The following is a 22647-nucleotide window of genomic DNA, read 5'->3' as shown; positions in this document are numbered from 1 at the left end:
CGTCTATTTCTTTTGCAAATGATGGGTATCTAGGCCTTCGGCCTGACTAGTTTCTCGGGCCCATACTAATCCACAACTGCATGAATCGGGTCATATCTGGGTTGAATGAGAACTATTCAACTTTCACCGAAAGCAGTGAAGACTAAAGAGTACTAAACACCCTCATGTGAGAGTCCCCAAGGAGGTAAGAGGAGTTGAACTCAAAATCACACACTTTCTGAGGTGAATGTCCATTATCAACTCGACTACCCCTTGGGGTTATACATGTATTCTGTTACACATATTTGAAATACAAAATTTCAAGCCAATCAAAAGGATGAGATTGAATCGAACCTTCCTCTTTCCTAAACCAAAATAAATCAATAACAAACCAACAGAAACCAAATCTTCCCCTTTATTGGATTGGTTTGATTTTAAATTCACCTATTTTCGCATTGAACCGATGAAACAAAGTCAAAATTGAACTGGATCAACCAATTAACACCTCTAACTGCATGTAGGCTAAAAATTAAAAATCTCTCTCATCCACGGCACATCACATTTATTTGTCCTTTTTGAAATTAAAGTCACAGCGATGAGCCATCCCACAGACAAGGCGGTGGATAGTCTGGACTTACGTGCTCGCGCACATAGGGTTTCTTAAATGAAGGAATTAGATTATGGTTTTGTGGGACCCATTTCTGGTCAGCAGTTTGACACTTTCCCGCTTTGTAGTTTCCTCTTCTTTTCATTTCGAGTTTCGACTAAGTCGGCTGGCTTTAGACGATCGCCAAAAGGCGTCTCTCTCTACTTTATAAATATGAGCGGTGTAGTAGGAGCTTCTTACGGCTGCCACAGTTGGTCCTCTTGGAATCTCTGCTAATCAACTCTTCATCGTCGATTATCGAGAGAGTGAAAGAGGAAAAAAACCAGAGAAACAACAAATCAAGAAAGATCAGAATCTTTCTTCGTCGCCGACTCCGATCATCTTTAGCTCGGTACCATCTCCTACTTCTGTTTTTTTCTCTTAATTAGTATCTATTCTGATTATATTTCTAATCATCGTGTTGTTTGATCTGTATAAGATGAGATTTCTGTTTCCCTTTGGTTTTATTAGCCGCTCTGTTCTGTTGTTGTTGTTCTCCTTTGATTGATCCCCTTCGTTAGAGTCTTATTGTTAGTAAATATTATGAATTGGTGTTTTTCTAAATATTTCTGGTACGATTCTAGGTATGAACGAATTCAAAACCTAATTGGATGATTTAGATTCATTGTTCCTACCAAAAAAAAAAAAAAAAAATTTAGATTCATTGTGTAGTTCTCTAAATGAAGCTGGCTTCTTAGTGATCTATATCTTATACTGAGCTATGTACAGACTTTTACAACTTATAAATTGTTCTGGATCTGCTTTCCCCTTTTCTTTATTGAACATAAAGGTTAATTATTTCCTTGAGCACCTGCTCAGGTCAAAATTAACTGGTAGCTTTGGTAGTATATATGTACTCTGTAACTATTATTACATGATTATTGAGAACAGGAATTAAGCATCATTTCTATGAAAGAGTTGCCCTTATAATATGTGAATTTCTTGCTACATGATTTTCTGTGTTTTTAGGATTTTTTTCTTTTTTTTGGGGTGGGGGTGTGGGGGGAGGGCTATTTGATAATTTTTGCTTTTCCTTAATCATATCTTATGCGAGTTATGCATCTAAATATGAGTCATGGTGGACCATGGTCATTGGTTGGGTGGGAAAATGGAGCCTCGAGTGAAGAACAGATAGCCACATGAGCTTGTTTCTTCTCATAAGACTCCAAATAGAAAAAAAATTGCCTGGTTTATCATTGGAATGGTTGCTTTGGATCTGAAATATGCAAATGGTGGATCTTGCATCCATATGCATTCCTGAACGTATACCTTTGCTGCTGGATCATGCATCATTGGTTTAAGTTGTGCAGTAATTTATAAACTCTTAATGAACCTCAGAATTACTGTTTGAATACAGGCCTAAAGATGTCAACTGTGAGCCTATCCTCCCCCTGCCTAATCAAAAGTGGGGTCCCAAAGGGCACCAGCGTCTTAATCAAGAGTGCAGCTTCTTTGAGTTCTGTGAAGAGCATTTCTAAGGCGTTTGGCTTGAAGGCTTCCTCAAACTTCAGAGCAACTGCAATGGCAGTATACAAGGTAAAGCTGGTTGGACCAGATGGAGTTGAGCAGGAGATTGAGGCACCAGATGATGCTTATATTCTTGATTCAGCTGAGAATGCAGGCTTGGAGCTTCCCTACTCTTGTAGAGCTGGGGCATGCTCTACCTGCGCAGGGCAGTTGTCGGGGGGTTCAGTTGACCAGTCAGATGGTTCCTTCCTTGACGAGAATCAGATGGAGAAGGGTTATGTGCTGACCTGCATCTCATATCCAACTGCCGACTGTGTGATTCACACACACAAAGAAGGTGAACTATACTGAGTATTGTTGCAGTCATTTTCTTTGGCTGATGGAACTTCGGTGTTGTCTTCTGTTTCCCAGTGATTTTGCTATATGGAGAACTCTGCGTTTAATGATATCGAATAATTTTCACTTTCAGTGTTAATTCCATGGCTTTCCACCATGTTAATCTTGATGTTCATATGCAAACAAAAGGCACTACAAAGCAAAATGCTAAACACCAAATAGAAATTTAACATGATGTTCATATGCAAACAAAGGCGCTACAAAGCAAAATGCGAAACACTATATAAAAAGTGATCACATCACCAATGATGAAGAATTATTATCCAAAATCCTTGATGCACGCCTGTAATATATTAATACATGAAATAAAAAAAATAGAATTAAATTATACAAAGGTGAAATCAAATGTGTTCCGACACTAAAAACCGCATGTAAATTAGATAATGAAAAGCAAATATAAATCAGTAAAATTGGGCAACCGTATCAGAACCGGATTCGATTTGACCCCAAATTATCCAGCAGGGACTCCTCATCTTTGTCCAGTTGCAACTAAAATCAACCACTTTTCCCCACCGCTGTGTCTACTCCGGATCATAAACCCAAGAATGTTGCCTCAATCTTTGGAAATCTTGATGCAACATACAAAATGGATGAGGGGTTTGATACATTTTCTGTATTACAAAAGGATTTCCAGGATTGAAGATACACTTTGGGCTTGTGATCCAGAAGAGTAGAGGTAGTAGGTTGGGGAAGAACTGGCTGATTTCAATTGGAACTGGAATCTCAGTTGTTTTAGAGTTCTTGTTTGATTGTTTCTCTCTCACTAGAAAAGGGTTTTTCGGAATTGAAACTATTAAGACTTTGTTCTTGGCGAAGGAAGGGAAGGGCCTTACCATGGGATTTCTCTCAGTTCTTGAAAGAGAATGGAAGGAGAAGGAAGGGCTGGAAACCGATTAAAAATCCAATAACAGAGACCAGACACGGTTTTTGACTTCGGCTTGGGAACTATCTTGAATTCCAAGAGTGGTTACAAAGTACTTTTACGGTTGCAGACAGATTTAGGGATTTTTTTTGGGTAAGCAACAGATTTAGGGATTAGCCAACAGAAGCACTAGAAAGAAAACTGATTTTCAGTTCTCCTAGTTGCAAATAAGAATTCGATGTAATCGGATCCAAATATTCTTGGACTGGGTACAGATACTCCTAAACGGATATGGATGGAAATTGAATTCAGATTTTACATCTTTGAATTGTGTAACCTAGACCTTCCTCTCTTCTTGACAGATTCAATTGGCTCTTAATCCATTTCTTTAGTTCTCTGAGTTCTTTTCCTCATTTTTAAATCTTTTCAAAATCATTAGTTGTTTAATTTTTTGTTATTAGTTGATATCTATGCGAATCCGATAACCAAATGAATGCCATAAATAGTAGTTGTCATTGGGCCAATTAATGGCTGAACCCAAGCCCAACTGAGTTCTTGTCAATGCAAGCCCAATCCAACCGGGACTGTCAACCCAGCCAAAATCCAACCAAGATCAAAATTATTTAAGCACATATTTGGGCTCCAAGTTTCCTCAAGTTGTCAGGTGCATTTTTCAAGTCTAATGAATAATTAGAGACTATAGATATAGATCAAAACATATAATTTTAATTTCAAAACATATAATTTTGATTTCAAAACTATACTCTCTAGCTGACACTCTGGCCCGGAAAACCTTGTCCGTTCGTGGAGGACAGGTCTACTTCCACTCCGTTGATTCACTCTATTTGTAATTCTACATTGATATGCAAACAATGAGACTGGATCAATTCTCATTCGAGAACCATTCTAGTATGGATATTGATGCAGGAGCATTTTCAAATGGGCCAACAACCTAATCCAATAAACTCATAAGCCCAAGCCAAAGGATTGAAGCTGGAAATAAAAGTTGAAGTGTAAAATTTTGGGGTAACTTCACGGTGACACCTGTACCAACTCAGAAAGAACTAGAAGTTGTGCCATATATGGATGGAAAGGTCTAGAAATCTATTTTCTTAGGAAAAAAAAAAAAAACACGATGCCTCATTTGCTATTTTCTAGAAGAAGTTATGACTGGTTTGGTAAAGTGTGTCTGGGTTGACTGCAACAGACACTTAGAATTCCAAAATTCATCTTCTTAGCCAAACTTCTATTTAAATTCGGCTCTAAAACCTCTTGGGCAATTCAACCATTATATTTCTAGACTCTTCAAGATGTGAAAAATGTCTCTTAAGGTTTCCAAAGTCCTTTCCTATTGGATACTTGTTTGTCTTCCCCATGTTTGTTTTTTTCCAATTAGTCTTAATTTTATTCTTGTAAATTGCTTATGCTTGTAAGGTTGTTCCATCCTCATCTATATAAGCTTACACCAATGAATGAAATGTATACTTAGAGTTTATTCATAATTTGGGCCTTTGACCTTTGAGAAGTAGTTCTTCTTGAGTTCTCTTATCCCTTAGGTGGATTTCCTTTGGGTGGCGAGTTATTTTTTTTCTTTTGAAATGATCACTTGTGTTACCTCCTAACCCTCTATAATTTTCCAGCATCAGGGCTGATCCACATAGATGGAATCTACCCAACAACCAACTCCCTGGTGGATTCCATCTATGTTGATCAGCCTGTAAGAGAATGGTTCTCGCACGAAAACCTGATCCACACTCGCATACAATGGTCATCTAATAAATCCAAACATTAAGCCTAATTTTTTTTTTTAAATAACAATCCAAGTTTCACCCATTAGTTCAAGTCTGTGGAATAAACCCCCTCCCAGCCCCCATCGGGCTCGTCTGTAGCATGCACCATAGAGTAGCGCAGATCCAAGGGTTGGGAGCCCTCAAACATGCAGCCCAAGGTGCTCCCCAGCCCTTAGATCTACGCTACACACCATATCACGTGACAGAGGATCCGGGTTCACCCAACCCAACCCTGAGGTTATGTGGTTGGATGTCACACTTCTACCCACCCCTGTACACCCTTTAGAGGGGATTTTCAGTTTTGGGTTTATCTGTTTGTCACCTTTGTTTTCTCCCAGTATACAGTTCCGAGATAGGACCAGGACCGGCAAGTAACCGATCTGATCGATAACCCAGAACCGTCGCATTTGACACCTGTACCTACATTCTTTTTTCATTTTTAAGCCTAAGCCCATCGATGGTCCAGAATCTTTCCAGCCCAACCTCGACTTCTTTTGGAGTTGGGCTCGTGCAACCCTACCCCAAGTTCCTAACCTAATAAGCCGAAGTGCCAAAGCCTTGGACAAAAAGAAAACTCCCGGTGGCTTGTTAGGAAGAAAAGGCAAAACTCTTTATTTGTAAAAGTCATCTTATGGCTTTCTGGCGACAGAGAACCCTCGAAGGCCATGTATGCTGCGCAAGAATTTAGTTCTCAGGTATCGGATTGATATCAATCTCAGTCAATATCGATTTTGATCAACTCGGATTAGTCTCGATCGATCAATTTTACCCTTAATGTTTTATAAAAGTAATTTTTTTTTTAATGATTTTACCCACATATAATGATGTGGGTCTTACACTTACCTGAACCCAGTTGATTTTAGTAATCGCTATTAGGATTAGTCTCGACTGATACTGATCTAATATCGATTTGAATTGATCTTTATCAGCTTGGACCGGGCAGAACAACTCTTAAAAAGAAAAAAAAAAAAAAAAAAAATCTACAATTTTATCTTTAATCTCGGTTATTTACAATCCCATCCATGGTCCCTATCAACCATCACACTTGTTAGATTCGAACCACTACATAGCATTTACGTAAAATAAATGGAAGAAATAATTAATATGAATTTGAATCTAATTGATGAGTCCAACCACTCCCCCCACCCTCCTCTTCCTACTTCCCAGTTATAATAATCTCTTGTGGCGTGGGTCTTGCAGTTGTGACTAACGCAAGAGGGATCACTACCCGGTCCAGTGGTTAATGTGTTATCACGTGGGCCAATGGAAGAGGGTGTAAAGACATCGACCATGGTGGTAGAATGATCTTTCCATGCAGCCTAAGTTTGGGTGTAGAGGGTGCACGGCCAGATATTGTTCTTTTTCCTCTGATTATACTAAGGGAAATGGAGATCGTTCGGTTGTGAAGCTTGAGAATTTTTTGTTTTTTCTAAACACTCTTTTATGTAGAAGAATATATATATATATATATATATATACCTGGGGGAAAGGTTTTTGTCCCTTTAGCATTTTCGTTTTCTAATTGGGTGTGAGAAGATGCAGTTCACCCGTTGCTTCACGCCCCCATAATATGTGGAGTTCCCTTGGCCACATATTTTTTAAAAGGATTTTGAAGGATATCAATATAATTTGATCATTTTATCTGTCTTAACATAATCAGTTGAGTTGTATACAAAATAAATAAAAATGAGGTTCTATTGTTACACAACCTAAGTACCTAACAGCAACAACTCCCTACACTTTACATGTTCCAGTTATGGTATGAAAATTTTCCAATGGAGTCACGACTTATGAAACATACAAGGGCAAATAAAAAAAAAAATTCCATCTATAAACAATTAAAACAGTGCCTATGAAGTATGAATCATGGTTTTGGTGAAAGATTTTGACAAATTAAAAATATAAAATACTATAGTTCTAACTCTCATCTATCAACCCAAAAGTTTTGGGTGGCCCAGTAGTTGATGAGCAACTAATTTGGTATGAACAGTAAACTTCAACATCCTAAGTTCAACTTTCATTATGCACATCTTGGACCATTCACACTCATACTTTAAAAGGTTTGATTTCTGCCATTGCAGATCAGGATATTCACGCCAAGAATTCCATGAATCGTTAAGTTTGAAATCAAATGGCCGATTCTAGAGTTCTTTGATCCGATCTGAATCGAAACCAGTGACCAACTGACAAGCCAAAGTAATAGCAGGAGAAAAACGGAAGAACAGAGGAATACTAACCAAACTCAGTAGGTTCCAAAATGATCAGCTCCAGCAGGAGGGAATCTCCTCATCTTCTTCATCCAGTTGAAGCTAAAATCAACTACATTTCCCCTACCACTGTCTACTCCGGATCACAAGCCCAGAATGTCGCCGCCTCTCAGTTTTTTTTTTTGGGAAATCTTTAGGGTTTGTGATATAGAGTCAAGGTGTCGGTGGGGGAAATGTGGTTGATTTAAGCTGGGACTGGAATCTCATTCGTTTTTGAATTCTTGTTCGATCGATTGTTTCTCTCAGTAGAAAAGGGATCATCGGAGTTGAAACTATTAAGATCGCAAAGGAAGAATCACCATTCACCAGACCTTACCATCATTCCGATTACAGCAAGAACCATCAGGAATACTGTTTGGTTTTGGTTTGAAATTTTGGAATCCAAAGTTTAAGGGTTTAAGAACGCAGAATCTGACGAAATCATATAGAGCTAAGAGCTTGATATGAGAGCGGTTAAGCCGGTGATTGATAAGAGAGGTTACAAAATCTTGTATAGTTACAAACAGATTTTTAGGGATTTTGCTATTCCAACTTCCAAGAACACAAAAAGAAAACTGATTTTTTTTTTTTTCTTTTTTCGTTGGGAATTTTATCACAATTTATCTTTTTTAAAAAATATAAATAAATGTGACTTATTTGATTTTCAAGCCCAAGATCCTATGGTCTAGAGTATTTCCAGCCCTACCTCGGCTCTTGCAACCTGTGTCTCCAATGCAAACCCAATTAAGCCCAACTAAGGCGGCCCGGCCTCGGTCGGGCTTAGCCATGCTTATACGTTTGGATTGTGATTTATCTATTTAAGAAATGATTCAATCTCGGTCAATTTCATGTTAGATTTGGTCGGATTTTACGTTTTAATTGAGCTTTTCTTAATCGGATGAATCATGCCTTAAATAGGGTAATGTATCGATAAAGTTTTAAATAAGTCTTAAATGGTTTTTAATTGTATTAGATTTAAGATACTTTAATAAATTTTATTAAATCATCAACAATTTAGAAAATATACTACTCATGATTACATTCAATAATTGATAAAAATATCAATATATATATATATATATTCTATTTTATCAAAAAAAATATGAAATATACATATAAACGGTTAGGCTAGACTTGTCGGCCGAGTAGGGCTTGTAAATGGGCCAGTGGGGCATCATCGGGTTTACCTCTTGCGCCATGTAGTACCTATTTATAAACGGACTTAGCCTAAACATGAGAATCGTTGTAGACCAATTCAATCTTTAAACAATTGGACTTGATGAATAAAACTGGTGCGTACTTGCGATTGACACCTCTAAACTCAAGGGCCAAAGCTTTAGGTAAAAAGAAAACCACGTGGCTGGCATCACCTCTTTTGAAATTAAAATCAACTTCCAACCAACCCAAGCTGTTTTGAAATTAGGGTTTTGGTTGGAACTAATAAGAAATCCTAAGCTTCTATTCTTCTTTTTTTTTTTTTTAGGTGGTGACCTTAATGAATTTAATTAGGAGACTAGGAGATTCTTCTACTTTTCTTTCCATGTTTCAGAGCTTTACTTACATTGGATGGAAAATTACACAGGTGGTTGATCGGTTGTTGAATGTCTTGTTACCTTTCACATTCATTGGACTACAAAAAAGGCCAAGCTATAACATTAAGCAGCCATCTTTATGGCTAAGCAATGACATTAAGCAGTCATCTTTACGACTTGGAAGGATTTTCGATGACAAATCTGAGTCAATTGATAACCTAGAATTGCGACATAACCTTTCTCACTTGGAAGTTGGAATCTGAAACATTCAAATATAAATGTTTATTTCACATAAAATTCATATGACATAATACATGTATTAATACTTGGAAATTGGAATCTGAAGCATTCAAATATAAATGTTTCTCTCACATAAAATTCATCTGACATAATACTTGTAATAGTTTTGAACCCAATAGGAAATCCATTTCCAAACCATCCTAATCGATTCTGATCTAATTTGACCGATTCAATAATGATAAGACAGTTGAGGAAGAAGTGGAACAAGTCCAGATTGTTTGCGGGCCTGATCATACACCCCAGCTGTTGATGTTCATTATATTCATCACCTCACCATAGACAAATTTTTGATGCGAGTGAAATTCACTTTTTATAAATTAACAATTTAAAAATATAAAAAAAGGGTTTTTGTGAAGCATACGCCTAGATAAAACATTAGAATATTTTTTTTAAGAGAGAAATAATAATAATAATAATAAATATTATGAATGCATATTAAAAAAACTCATGCTCAGAAAGACATATCCTAAAAAAAAAATATAACAATGTCGGCTACTGTCCTTGTACACAAGGAGGTGACGGGGACTGGATCAATGTAGGGAAAAGGAGACAAAATAAAGCCCTACACGCAAACGAAAATTATGATGCGTGCGTGAGTCAGCGAAAGTGATATATGTGGGTCTTACACCAGAGACCAACCTGGGCTTCTCTGGTCAAAGCTTACAATGAAGGTAAAAAGGTGTGGGCGCCTGGAGCCAATTTAGAAGAAGAAGAAATTGTGGGGCCGGGGCGGGCCGTGGTTCATGGTGAATGCGTCTCGGGGTGAAATGCCGCCGTTGCTGAGTTTGATACAGCCGACCTTTCACAAGCCACGTGCGGTATTACTAAGCAATTACGTCAATTTTGTTCGTTTCCCTCCTCCCGTCTGCGGCTCATCTCGCAGTCTCGCAGTCACGCTCGCTGTCTCTGAATTATCTCTCTCCATCCCTTTTATTTTCCTTTTGCCTTGTTAATCATCCAAAGTCAATTAAATGGTATAATCAAACTTGCATATATATATATATATATATGTATACCAAAATTTAATCATTTTAAATTACTTTATTTTAGATCAAACTTAAAATTTTACTAAACGGTCTTATTTGTAAATTAAAACCAAATTATTTATTAAAAAGTTTTACGTCTTTAATGTAAACAGTTCAGTTCAATATCATTAAATGATTTCCGTTTGATTGACACCCATAACTGTTATGATAGAAATAGTGCTCACAGGGATTTTACTTGATAGTGGGTATGACCTTGTGTCTTAGTCGATGTCTGATCCACTGTGAATGGTATCATGCGATTTTGCTAGAGGGTAGAGTAGCAGAAAATTCTCCTAAAGTTGTTGTCATCTGTAATTATCGATTAGATCAGAATCACCATATAACATCTATGTAAAATAGTTGATATGATTTTAAATCTAATAGATGAGTCCAACCACTTTTTTTCGATGAGTTATAATAATCTATTGTGGCGTGGGTATTGTAGTTTATTTATGCTACTATAGCAAGGGAAGTGGGGATTCTTATTTTCATGTTTGGTTGTGAAGTTGGTTTTTTTATTTTTTATTTTATTTTATTTTAAGGAAAACTTATAATTCAAATATATATATGAAAGAAAGAATGCTATCCGTTAATGTGTGTCTTCTGTAAGACACAGTGGAGGCAAAAAGACTATGTTATCCCCTCTATTCCCACTCCAACCATAAAAAATTAAAACAGTGAATATGAATCACCTACATGTTTGTTGAAGAATTGTGAAAATTTAAAATACTAAAGTTCTAAGTATATATGGATAGTTTTAATGCTTACATATGGGCTATATATAAAGACAATACTATCAGGGCTATATATAAGAAACAATACTAGGGAAAAATTGAAATTTCTATCAAATATTAAGAAAATATAGGGCTATATATAAAGACAAAGTTTTCTTTGTAATTACATGTAGCTTCCTTTCATATATTTCTATAGGAGAGAGAGATCTCCACTTTCATTTTTCCACCTCTTCCTGTAGCTAGAAGAGAGATCTTTCCATAAAGTTGTACATTGTTATTCTCTATAATCACATGGCATGCCTCTTCATTTTTTTTTTTTTTTTTTAAACTCTTTTATCCCATGCATATGGCAAGTTTCAACATAATCACATACTGCAACACAATTAAATATTTTAAAAAAATATAGTTTACATGTTTTTCGAATACACATCTGAATAGTAAAAAGAATTTATATGATTATTCTATTTAATCATATGGCATGCCTCTCATCTTATTCCAATATATTTTTTTAAGTTGTGGTAGAAAGAGCTTTCAAAATAATTTGAAAGTGATTTACCATTATGTAATTCTCAAGAATTATCACTGTCTTACAGAATTTTTGAATATATATATGAAATAGTAAGAATTTATCCTCATTGAAAAAATAATATTACATAATAGAACAAAAATAATAATATTAAAAATTATTCCAACACTTTACAGAGTGTCAATAAGAAAACCCTTTCATATGAAATACTTGTGATACACATTTTCTAGAAAGAATATTGAATAAGCCAATGTATCCATCCCAAAATCAATATGATTGGACTTTAGTTATGTATAACCAATTAAGACATACATACATACATACATACATACATACATACATATATATATATATATATATATTGGTTGGTGAAAACATGTATTGACATTAGATGGCTTGAGGTCTTAAACAGATCATTTGGCATTTTGTTTTGCTTAATTAGAAATAAAAATGATTGAAGATAACAACAAAAATGTTTGGATCGAATTTTCCTTCATTTCCTCACCGATGGTCATTATTGGCTTTAGATCGATATCAAAGAACAGCGAAAGACCTTGGTTTCATTGGTGTTTCCTTCATTGTGGATAGAAGAATATTTTCTCCAAAATGTTATCATTTGACTTCTAATCATACATTTTATTAAAATGATCAATATTTCGTATGGGTGAAAAGATTTGATCATATGTCGATGTTACGATTGAACGTTGGATTCAGCCATGGTGATGTGACAATATGTTGAAAAAATTAGTTGTATTTTTCTTTAATCCATATTAAGCGTGTCTTTTTCTTAATCCATTTCACTTTCACTTAAAAAATGAAGGTAGAAGAAGCAGTTAGAGATTAGATGATCCATCCCTCATTTGATGATGATAGATCACAACCCTATATTTATATATATTGAAGGGGGTTTTTGTGGGAAGGGGGTTGGGAGGAGTGAGTGCCACACTGAGAGAGTACTGTACTGCCCAGTCAGCTATGAGTGTAATTGGACCACCTAATATAACCAATTAGTTTTCTAGTATCTCTATTGGTCAATTTGGTGGTCAGCTACCTAAACGATTTCCTTTCCTTTTCCCCAACTCTAGAATTGGTCTTAAGGGCATTGCAGTATGAGCCGTGACAGTACATTCTCAATTTTTTTAGATCATGAACAACAATCACTTAGTTATGGGGTCCCCATACGTCAAGGGGTGATGTGTTTCGGTCGGGGTGGTATAACCGGCTGTCAACCATAATTAGGTGGTGGCACATAGTCGAAATAGCGAACTCCGTAACACTTAGACCAATGCTTTACTGAGACTGAATGCCTCCACTACGCCAAGGGACGTTTTTTTTTCCATCTATTTTTCAATTTATTCCCAATTTAAAAAGAAGGGAATGAAGAATGGATCCGTTGCATCCAATATTTAACTCATTTCTTATCATTATATAGATGAAGACGAATATATTTGAAAGCAAATAGGACAGATGTTGGATACTCATCCATATGATTAGGGGTGTTAATTGATCGGTTTGGCTTCACTCAGGTTAAATCGATTTTGGTCTAGAAATGAGAGAGATAAAAAACAATCTGTTAAGAAACTTCAGTTTTTAGTTGGTTTTGGTTATATCCGATTTGGTTTCAATTTATTTTCGTTTTTCAATATCGGGTTAACGTCGATTTAGATCGTTTTATTATTGCACTTGAACCATAATGAAATCTTACATCCATAATTTATAGTGACAAGATATGACGAAAAAAAAAAACTTTAAATTTATGATTAAATCATGGGTTATCGTTCTAAGGGAAATATAACTAATATTGAAACCAATGGATAACAAATTACTAAGAAGATAATTAATATTGGAATCACAAAATGAACCCTATTATTATCTAATCATTCATTTAACTATCCAACTAGTTTTGTATAGTGAGTAAGGAAATCAATGGAAACATTATTACAATTTACAAATCAATTTCTATATTCATAACCTAATCTTCAATGATTTGTAACAATTCCCCTTACAATAAAAAAATTTCTCACTAATATTGTAAAAAATTGATGGTCAATTCATCAATTTATAATCTCATAATCATTTATTTTATTATCGGTTTCATTCGGTTTGATTTCGATTTGATTATTGATCAGTTCAATTTGAATGAATTTTTAATCAATCCCAACATACCTCAATTCAAAATAAATCCAATAAAGATCAATTTGATTTGATTCGAATTTTATCAATTGATTTTATTAATTTGAATTAAGTTTTGACATCCCTACATACAATCAAATGATCATAAAAGTACTGGATTCAATCTAGAGAGAGAAAAGCGGAGAGTCGTGAAGAGAGAGGCTACATGCATGGGAATGCAGAGGGTACAGTTTCATGTCAAGTAAACGTCACGGGAAATAGGAATTTTTTTTTTGGAGAACACGTGAAATAGATTTTTTTTTTTTTTTTAGAAGAACATGTGAAATAGGAATTAGTAGTATAATAAAGGTGAGATGGAGAAGAGACAACTTCGTCGGCGAAAAAAATGGAAAATGCTTGGTGTGACTAGGACGAGGGGAAAAGGAGCTCACCAAAATGTACACGACCGCGTTGATTCATCATCTACTGCAACTTGGCTTTTCAGCCTTTGACATGGTAGTGACCATGACACTACCAGAGACAGAGAAAGGAGAGAGAGACAGAGAGAGCCCAACTCCACTTGTTCCTTTATTTTTTTTAAAGCCTATCTCGACTTGTTTGACGACTCATACGGGCCTGAGAACGTACTTGCCGTGCCGCCTCCGGAAGAGACACTTCTGCCAATTCCCTCCCCATCCACATCATCTCTACATGTTTCCTCTCCCCACCCCCACCACTTTTGAAAAATTTTCTTCTTACGATTTTTCTTGGGGATGATATATTGGACCTTAATTTGTTAGTCAGCTCCACAACATCACGTCCACATCTCTCTCTCTCTCTCTCTCTCTCTCTCTCTCTCTCTCTTACAAATTTAAAATCAGTTAACCCGGTAAACTACTGGGCATGCAGTTACATAAACATGGAAACTCAAGACAAGGGGTGGCAATCTGAACTTATAAAATTTTCAGTTATCCAGGTTATAATTGCAAATGGATTCAAGTAATAATAGAATGACTGTTTATATTAACTAAACAATATTAATAGTAATAGAGTTATATTTTATTAATATAATAATAATAGACATGATAACATAAGCTTGTATTTTAAAATTATATTTATTAAATTAATAATTAGAATTATATGTTCTAAATATTCTAGTTAGATCAATTCATATATTTTATCTATTTATTTATCGATTTGTAAATTAATTTTTTTACCTATCCTTAAAAACTATTAAAATAGTTCCATCCATTCATAAATCTATAAAAGCTATAAAGTCAGCCAGTTGATTCATCTCTCGTTGAACAGCCTGAAAAAGGCTCTATGCCAATCTGTTCACCAAATGTAAAATGACACTTCTTAAATGTTTCCCTACCTATGGACCTTGTACTCATACACTTAAAATATCAATAGTCAACAAAATTTTGATCTAATAACAATCATCTATATACTCTTCTCCACATACAAGATCAACCCTCTATAAATGGACCATCATCTCCATATATAGCGCACCATGTTGACATAAGCTTCCCTAATTGTCCACATTTTTTTTTCATATGAGAATGGTGTGGTAATTCAAACCATAGGATGGCTAGTGGATGTCCTAGACATGCCACTTGTCAAATTTCAAACTCAAAGACAATCTATATACCCCATATCCATGCATGCATTATTTGCATTCTCTCATACCCTAGATTTCAAAACTCTATTTTACTACTTGACAAACTCTAATGGATTTAAATTTAACTTACAGTAAGAGAACTAGGGATCTACCTATTCATAAAAGTTTGAGTCCCATTCAAACGACTGCATGATAAATTTTGGGCCAAACAACTTATTTCATCAAGCTACTCAGATATATTTTTTCCTATTCATATAATATTTAGAAAATCTCAAAGCTATTTTTTTTTTCTTTTCTTGTTTTCATATAAACAGGTCCTGCATTATTTTCACTGACCTCATATGATCCTATAAACCTAATGTTACTGACCATTTTATTTTTTAATCATTCAATTGAAAAGAGGCTTCAACAAGAGAGAATTACCTCATAATTTTAATATCAAATTCCTTTTTAAAAATTATGTTTACCTCTCTACCTTTTTAAAAACTTTACTTTAGATTTTCACAAGATTAATATGAGTTGATGATGACATAGACAACATTATACTATTAATATTTGGGAAAACAAAACTTATCATGAGAATATAAATTAAAATGATTTTATCATTAGAAAATTAGTTGGATATTTTTTAAAATTAAATAAAGTAAGAATTGAAACAGTGCAATGTTGCCCAGTAGATTACAGGAAATATAAACAAACATTCGGCACAAATATTTAAACTCCTTGTCGGGTGTTAGGTTTGGATAAACCTACCCAAGTAGCCCAAACACCATAAACAACCCTGGAAGATGAGGGAAATCAAGTAAGAACTTTGAGGTTGTTAGTAAGATAAAGCAAGTAGGGAAATAGAACACTATTAAACTGGTGTGGGCATAAAAATAACACGTTGCCCCTTCCCTGTCTGCATCGAAGATGCTCTTGAGCGCCCTTCCATTGGCTCACACGTTTACTGTACCCTACGCCAAACGAACATGATTCTTTTTTTTTTTTTTTTGTGGAAGATTTGCAAGGTTCTTTCACCCATGGTTATATATAGTTTGTCTCTCACCCTGAACCCACTTCAGACTTAAAAATCCCAGCCCAAGCCTGCCCTATGGATGAAAAACTCAACCCAAATCTTGTCCATACTTAGAATAAGCCAGAGTGAGCTCAATTCATACGACTAAACTTACACCTCTAGCCGATACGTCCATATCTAAGTACCTATATCCTTTGTTATCTATAAATAACCACAGAGATTCGATATATATATTTTTTTAACCTTCCATTCAAATTTCTAGATGTCAGGTGTTATTTTTTTAGGTAAATATATTTTGTTGGTAAGTTTTTTTTTTTTTGGTAGAATATTTTTTTGGTAAGTAGAAGTAAGGTGATTTGGAGAGAGAGAAAAAAGAGGGCACGTGTTAATAAATAAGGACGGTGGCTCAACTCCTGCGAATAAAAGGGGTACTCCGCAGGACCAACAATTCGTCGCTCCGATAGAATATTGAATTCCTTAAGAACAGTAGCAGAGGAGTCCGAGGAAGACGAAGGAATCAGTCAGCAATGGCCATGGCAGATTCCCTCTGTTTTCGTGCACTTTTCCAGCTTCTCTTCCTATCAGGTCAAGCCATTCTTCTCCCTCGCTTCTTCACACCATTACTAACAACATCATATCTCTTGCTCGATCTATGATGAAGCTCTTTTACTATAACTTCGTTTTCTTCTTCTTATATATCAACAATGAACTGGTTTTTTTTCTTCTTCTTCTCTTATTTCCAAATCTCAGAGACAGTGGGAGTTAGTTCGGAGTTCTAATTCTCAAATTTTTATTTGAAGTCTCTCTAGTTAGTAATTTAATATCTATAAGCATTCTCAGCTCTTTCTTGTTCTGTGTTTGTTCTGAAATTTAAGTATCTTTGTTCATTGTTGGAGTAATGTCCAAGCATCTCAACTTTGAATACAGACATTATTAGCAAATCTGTTTTGTAATTACTGGTATTTGATTTTCTATCTGAGTAAGAATAGGTTTTACCATATCCTGAAAGCAAAGATGATGAAAAAACAGAGCTTGCTCTCTGTTTCCCATTTAAACTTGAATTCTTCATTCCTAAGCTTTACTTTTTCAAAAAAAGAAATTTTTTTAACTGGTAGTTCTTCTTCTCAATCTGATCTGTGATACTTCTTTTATATCTTGTCAATTTCCTGAAGAATCTTGAAGCTATTTTTGTGTCTTTGCAGTTACCATTGTTGTGTACAGTTCATAGAACTCTGAACCTCTAGAGCAGGAGAGCCTGCAATTCTGTCCTCCATTTGTCCCTCTTTCTTTATCATCATCTTATTGGTTAGAAAAGAAATTTGTCAAATTTCTGTTTTTCCTGCTGATCTAGAGAAAATCAAGCACTCTTATATTGACTTTGTGAATAACCGAGTCAGAGTTGGTGGCACTATTTATTTTTGACTAAGACCATTCATATATGTATACATTTATTAACCCTTTTATTTTTTTGTGAATTCATTGAGATTCTCATTGGAAAATTTTCAGGAAAATATGTTCTGTAAGACAATTTTGGGCCTTTTGCAGTAATTTCTGACGCTTTATTCTCATCGTATATTTTCAGGTTTAGTAGTCCAGATACTCAGCCTTCGAGTCGGGATCAACTATGGTCAGATTGGCGACAATCTCCCAACTCCTGCACAAGTTGCTGTTCTCCTTGAATCTAACAGCATTAGCAAAGTAAAACTATATGATGCTGACCCAAATGTTCTGCAAGCCTTCTCTGGTTCAAATGTTGAGTTCATAGTAGAAGTAGGGAATAATTATCTTCAAAGCATGACTAATTCCAACAATGCTCTAGCTTGGTTGAAACAATATGTCCAGCCCTATATTGCAAAGACCAAAATCAACTGTATCACAGTTGGAAATGAAGTCTTTGCAAGTAATGACAGCCAATTAATGTCTTATGTCCTCCCAGCTATGCAGAACATCTACAATGGTCTTGTCTCCCTTGGCCTAAATGATCAAATCAATGTCTCCTCTGCACATTCACTAGCCATCCTAGCCACATCCTATCCCCCTTCTTCTGGGACATTTGAGCAAAGTCTTGCACAATACATCCAACCAATTCTCAGTTTCCATTCTCAGATAAAATCTCCTTTCCTTATAAATGCGTATCCCTATTTTGCCTATAAAGCTAGCCCAAGCCAGATTTCGTTACCGTATGTTCTTTTTGAGTCTAACTCAGGGGTGACTGATTCAAATACAAATTTGAAGTACGATAACATGTTGTATGCTCAAATTGATGCTGTTTATTCAGCAATGAAAGTGATGGGGTATACTGATATTGAAGTTAGAATATCTGAGACAGGTTGGCCATCTAAGGGTGACGCTGATGAAGCTGGGGCTACCCCAGCGAATGCACGGCTTTATAATGGGAATTTGTTGCAGAGGATAGAAGAGAAGCAAGGCACTCCAATGAAACCGTCGACTCCGATTGACGTTTATATTTTTGCACTATTTAATGAGGATCTTAAACCTGGGCCGACTTCAGAGAGGAACTATGGGTTGTACTATCCAAATTGTACATCGGTTTATGAAATTGATTTACAGGGTTATCTCTCACAGAGGACTACATCTTCAGCTTCCTCTATCAAGGTAAGAAGCAGAATTTATGAACAAAAGCTCTTGGATATGTTCCATTTTTAGTATATATAATGCATTAGAGGTTGGTTACTTCAGTAGTTTCATCTTTGAGCCAGGTAAATAAATTGAAACCGTAAGTCTAACATCATGCCTTGTTCTTTTCATCCATGCAGGTGATATCTATTTCAACTTTGCTGATCTTTTTCACAGCATTATTAATCTCGATTTGAGAGGACCCTGTAACTTAAACTCATGGTTTCCTTAATTTTAAGAGGCAGTCTTAGAGGTGAGCCACTCAATTTTTCACTTCACCATATTATAATGGAAATCTCAAGTGTGACATGCCATTGAGTGGGTTGTTTCCAATAGCTTAAGTATGAACTGATCATTCAATCGCCACAGTTTGCTTAGGGGAACTGCCTGATGAGACCCTGCAAGTTGTTAGAATTTATAGTACTCAATATGAGGACTGCAAGAATTCTCTCTTCTATAATTGTATTTTGGAATCTATGGTTCCATCGTTGGTCTTATCCCTGCATCCAATCATGCCGGCGAATCTTTTCATAAACGAAAGTCACTTTTGTATAAGCAGACAAAATTATGTTGATTTCCATCCAGAAAGGAAGCCATCCAGAGATCATTTTTGAGATGTCTTATTACTTCTTTTTGCTTCTGTGCCGAAAGTTATGAAATATCAATCTTGTCCGTTTTATTTGCATTCATGAAAGCGTGGATCACCACAATCTCTTGATTTTATCCCCAATAGTCTAATTCTCTTGTTTCTTCTGAGACTCATTATCATAGGCCTCCCATCCTTCCATGAATCTTGATTGAATTGCCCAGGGGACCGATAAGATATATGCCTGGATGGTCTTTCTCCTCCAAGCAATTTATTCATATATTTCTTTCCTCCTCCAAGAAAAACAAAACCCGGAAAAGGGTCCTTTCTCTAAGGCCATATAAGGTGAAAAGCAACATGATAAGGTGGTCCTAGTCATTCTATCAGTTGAATCATTTTGTTTAGCCAGAGAAAAGAGATAAATGTCTATCAAGTGTTACTCCATTAACGTAGGTTGAAGAGGGGATTGAATGACTGATAATTCTGGTAGAACTGATGAGCCTGTTTAAATGAATTTTCCTAGATACTATATGAAGCCTTTGGTTCAGCAAACCGCGAATCTGTGAAAAAGTAAATGAACAACAAAAACAGGACTTTGAGATATATTAGTGATGGATTTGTATTAACTATGTCCACTATCAGCTCTTTTGCTCCATATTTTCTGTTTTCATGTAACTAATACATTCTTCTCTTCTTGATGCAGACTAATTGACACTAAAACAACATGAAAATACTATATGGTTGACACAATATACAAGCATAGATTCATCTCACCAATCACAGATCATCATACATCAGGATCTCATCAGGAACACGCAGATGCCCAAATATAGAACTGATAAACAAGCTCCTCAATTGGAATTGGGGGAGGGGGGATACAGCAATTCTTTACATGTAATATCAAATATATAGTGAAACCTACTTTTCAGGTAGATGTGGAAGGTCACAGTTTTGGGGATTTTTTTTTTTTTTTTTTTTTTTTTTTTTTTTTTTTTTTTATCATTATATATGTTGTCAGTCATCATTGTCATTACTATTATTATATATGGAAGGAAATTTATAATTAACTTGGATAAAAAATAAACAATACCTACATTTTTATATTGTAGAGAGTTGAATAAGTTGGCAAAGCATCTTTACACTTTTTTTTTGCTAAATCATCTTCACACTTCACACTTCACACTTCACACTTCACACTTCACACTTCACACTTCACATGCCGGTCCTCAGTTAAAAGTTCTTAAAACTATATTACATGCTTACAAAAGGATTTCCACATGTTCTGTTAAGCCTCTTTTGGTTGGGCTGCCGATTTCTGCTCCACTAGCAAATAACGCCTCCAACAACTACCACTTTCAATTTTGAGGGGTTCTCTCTGTTCTTCCTCCCACTTACAAGTCTGTATTGACGTAGGAGAGAGAAATTGCGGCGATTAGTTTATATCTGGCCCTCATCCTCGATTTCGTCCGGATGAGAGATTCGATAAATTAGAATTTAGAAGAGAGAGAGATATGGCAGTATGGAACAAACGACTGAGTACTTTCTGTCTTACCTAAAAAGAAAAAAAGGTGATTTATATCAACGACTCCTGACACGTTTGCCTATATTATATCTTTTCTTCTTAAAAATCTATTTATTACATTTAAATTCATCCAAACTAACACAGTGAGAGAGGTTAGTTTTTGAAATGAAAAAGATGATTTTACCTCTCTTCAAACTTAATTCCTCATCCAGAATCTCAAACCCATTTTCACCCTTGTTTCATTCAAGCTAGATCACATCATCTTGTAATTGGAATATAGAGCACATTGAACTGATCAACCACAGTGGACTATCACAATGGAGAAGGAAATCACAAAAAAATTTCAATAATAGTGGAATAGTGACGTAAATACTATATTCAGAATTTATCAAAATAACACTTCACAGCATGCGATTTAAGAAAAAAAAGGTTACCACATTAAGAAGAAGCCGCTTCAGTTGGAGTTCCTAAATATTGGAGAGCTTCTGAGAAATTGAATCGCTGATTCCCGCCAACACACCAGCAGTAATTGCTCAAAATAATAAAAAAAAAAATTAAAGTTTTCTGACCAACATGAAAGAGGGGAAAAACGATTTTCAACTTAGATTTCGTTATAGATTAACCAAAATTCCAATTCATTCAAATTCGTTTATCATCACTGATCAGACCCAAATTTCGCAATTCCTTCAATTGATGGAAAAGAAAAGGGGTCGATATTGTGCACGAAAAGACCTTAGTTCTTAATGGATAATGATGAAACTGTAACATGTACTGTTGCAAACTGCTGGTGAAGAGACGAACTTACTGTCTTGAGATGAACTCCTTCTGAGGTTAATGGAAGGTGAGAATATTCATCAAATATGCCACATCGATTTATCCCCCACACTTTTCCCTCAGGGAATCTCAGTGAATCTCAAGGGTTTTCAGATCAATTCCAACCCAATCCAATTCAAAACAAATAGGATTCAGCACTGAGTGTTTTCATACGCCTCTTACGCATTTTAAAACCCTGTTGCCTACACTTTCAATACTCACAGCAAGCTATGGGAACCGATAATTGAGAAGACATTCTTTTGAGCTTTTTTCCTTCTATATGGAGAAATTTTCTCACACTCGTGGAGGAAAACAATGGCCATAATGTAAACAATGGCCATAATGTCTTCTCCCCCTATTTGCAATGGTTGAAAATATCTCTTATGTTGCGCGATACATTCTTCCCCAGTCCCCACCATCCATCTGAATCCATCCCTTGATCATTTTAATTTTGACCATTTGAGCTCTCCCTCAATCCACTCAAAAGTCTCATCAATTTTGGTGGGCTGTTGACGAAAGGAGTGGGAAAGACAATGGGCCGACTAGAATTATCTCATAAATTGCACTTATTTCCACTGCAGCTAATCTAACAAGCCATCTTTTGAAAATTCAAAACCAACCATTTCCTCTTGGGGGAGGGATTCATATACTCTCCAGCTGCTTGCGGGTCCCTCTCCAGCCACAACCCAACTGGAGAGGATCTAAACCTGGGAGGTAGAGGGGTTCTCTAAGCAGGAAACACATGAAGCAAGAAGCGCATGAATAAAACGTGACAAAACAATATCGTATATAGGACAGCAAGATCAATTCATATGAAAAGAGAGAGAGACATAGA

At 35.7% G+C, this 22647-nt stretch overlaps 2 protein-coding genes across 3 annotated transcripts; both read left to right on the top strand.

Annotated features, from left to right (window-relative positions):
• The first annotated feature begins 759 nt into the window (after positions 1-759).
• On the top strand, positions 760-2567 carry LOC122085935 (ferredoxin, root R-B1-like). Its single transcript, XM_042654561.1, has 2 exons — positions 760-977; positions 1983-2567. The coding sequence occupies exon 2, from the start codon at positions 1991-1993 to the stop codon at positions 2441-2443; it is 453 nt and encodes a 150-aa protein (XP_042510495.1). The 5' UTR covers positions 760-977; positions 1983-1990; the 3' UTR covers positions 2444-2567.
• A 14127-nt stretch (positions 2568-16694) lies between these two features.
• LOC122087549 (glucan endo-1,3-beta-glucosidase 14-like) lies at positions 16695-20438 on the top strand. 2 transcript variants are annotated; one of them, XR_006142766.1, is made up of 4 exons: positions 16696-16839; positions 17837-18870; positions 19032-19144; positions 20181-20438. XR_006142766.1 is itself a non-coding variant. In XM_042656716.1 (3 exons), exons 1-3 carry the CDS (start codon positions 16782-16784, stop codon positions 19086-19088), a joined length of 1149 nt encoding a protein of 382 aa, XP_042512650.1. In that variant the 5' UTR covers positions 16695-16781; the 3' UTR covers positions 19089-19451. The 2 variants fall into 2 exon arrangements, 1 of the variants encoding a protein (XP_042512650.1); XM_042656716.1 differs by lacking the exon at positions 20181-20438 and having other exon boundaries at positions 16695-16839; positions 19032-19451.
• Positions 20439-22647: the final 2209 nt, after the last annotated feature.

This window comes from Macadamia integrifolia, chromosome 8 (genome assembly GCF_013358625.1).
Source record: "Macadamia integrifolia cultivar HAES 741 chromosome 8, SCU_Mint_v3, whole genome shotgun sequence".
Taxonomy (NCBI): domain Eukaryota; kingdom Viridiplantae; phylum Streptophyta; class Magnoliopsida; order Proteales; family Proteaceae; genus Macadamia; species Macadamia integrifolia.
The sequence above is the reverse complement of the archived record's forward strand: the minus strand, read 5'-3'. Positions and strand labels throughout refer to the sequence as shown.

Coding starts and splice junctions, on each gene's coding strand:
- LOC122085935 (XM_042654561.1), top strand. CDS start 1,991: ATGTCAACTGTGAGCCTATCCTCCCCCTGCCTAATCAAAAGTGGGGTC.
- LOC122087549 (XM_042656716.1), top strand. CDS start 16,782: ATGGCCATGGCAGATTCCCTCTGTTTTCGTGCACTTTTCCAGCTTCTC. Junction 16,840..17,836: donor CCAGCTTCTCTTCCTATCAG/GTCAAGCCATTC, acceptor GTATATTTTCAG/GTTTAGTAGTCCAGATACTC. Junction 18,871..19,031: donor CTTCAGCTTCCTCTATCAAG/GTAAGAAGCAGA, acceptor TCATCCATGCAG/GTGATATCTATTTCAACTTT.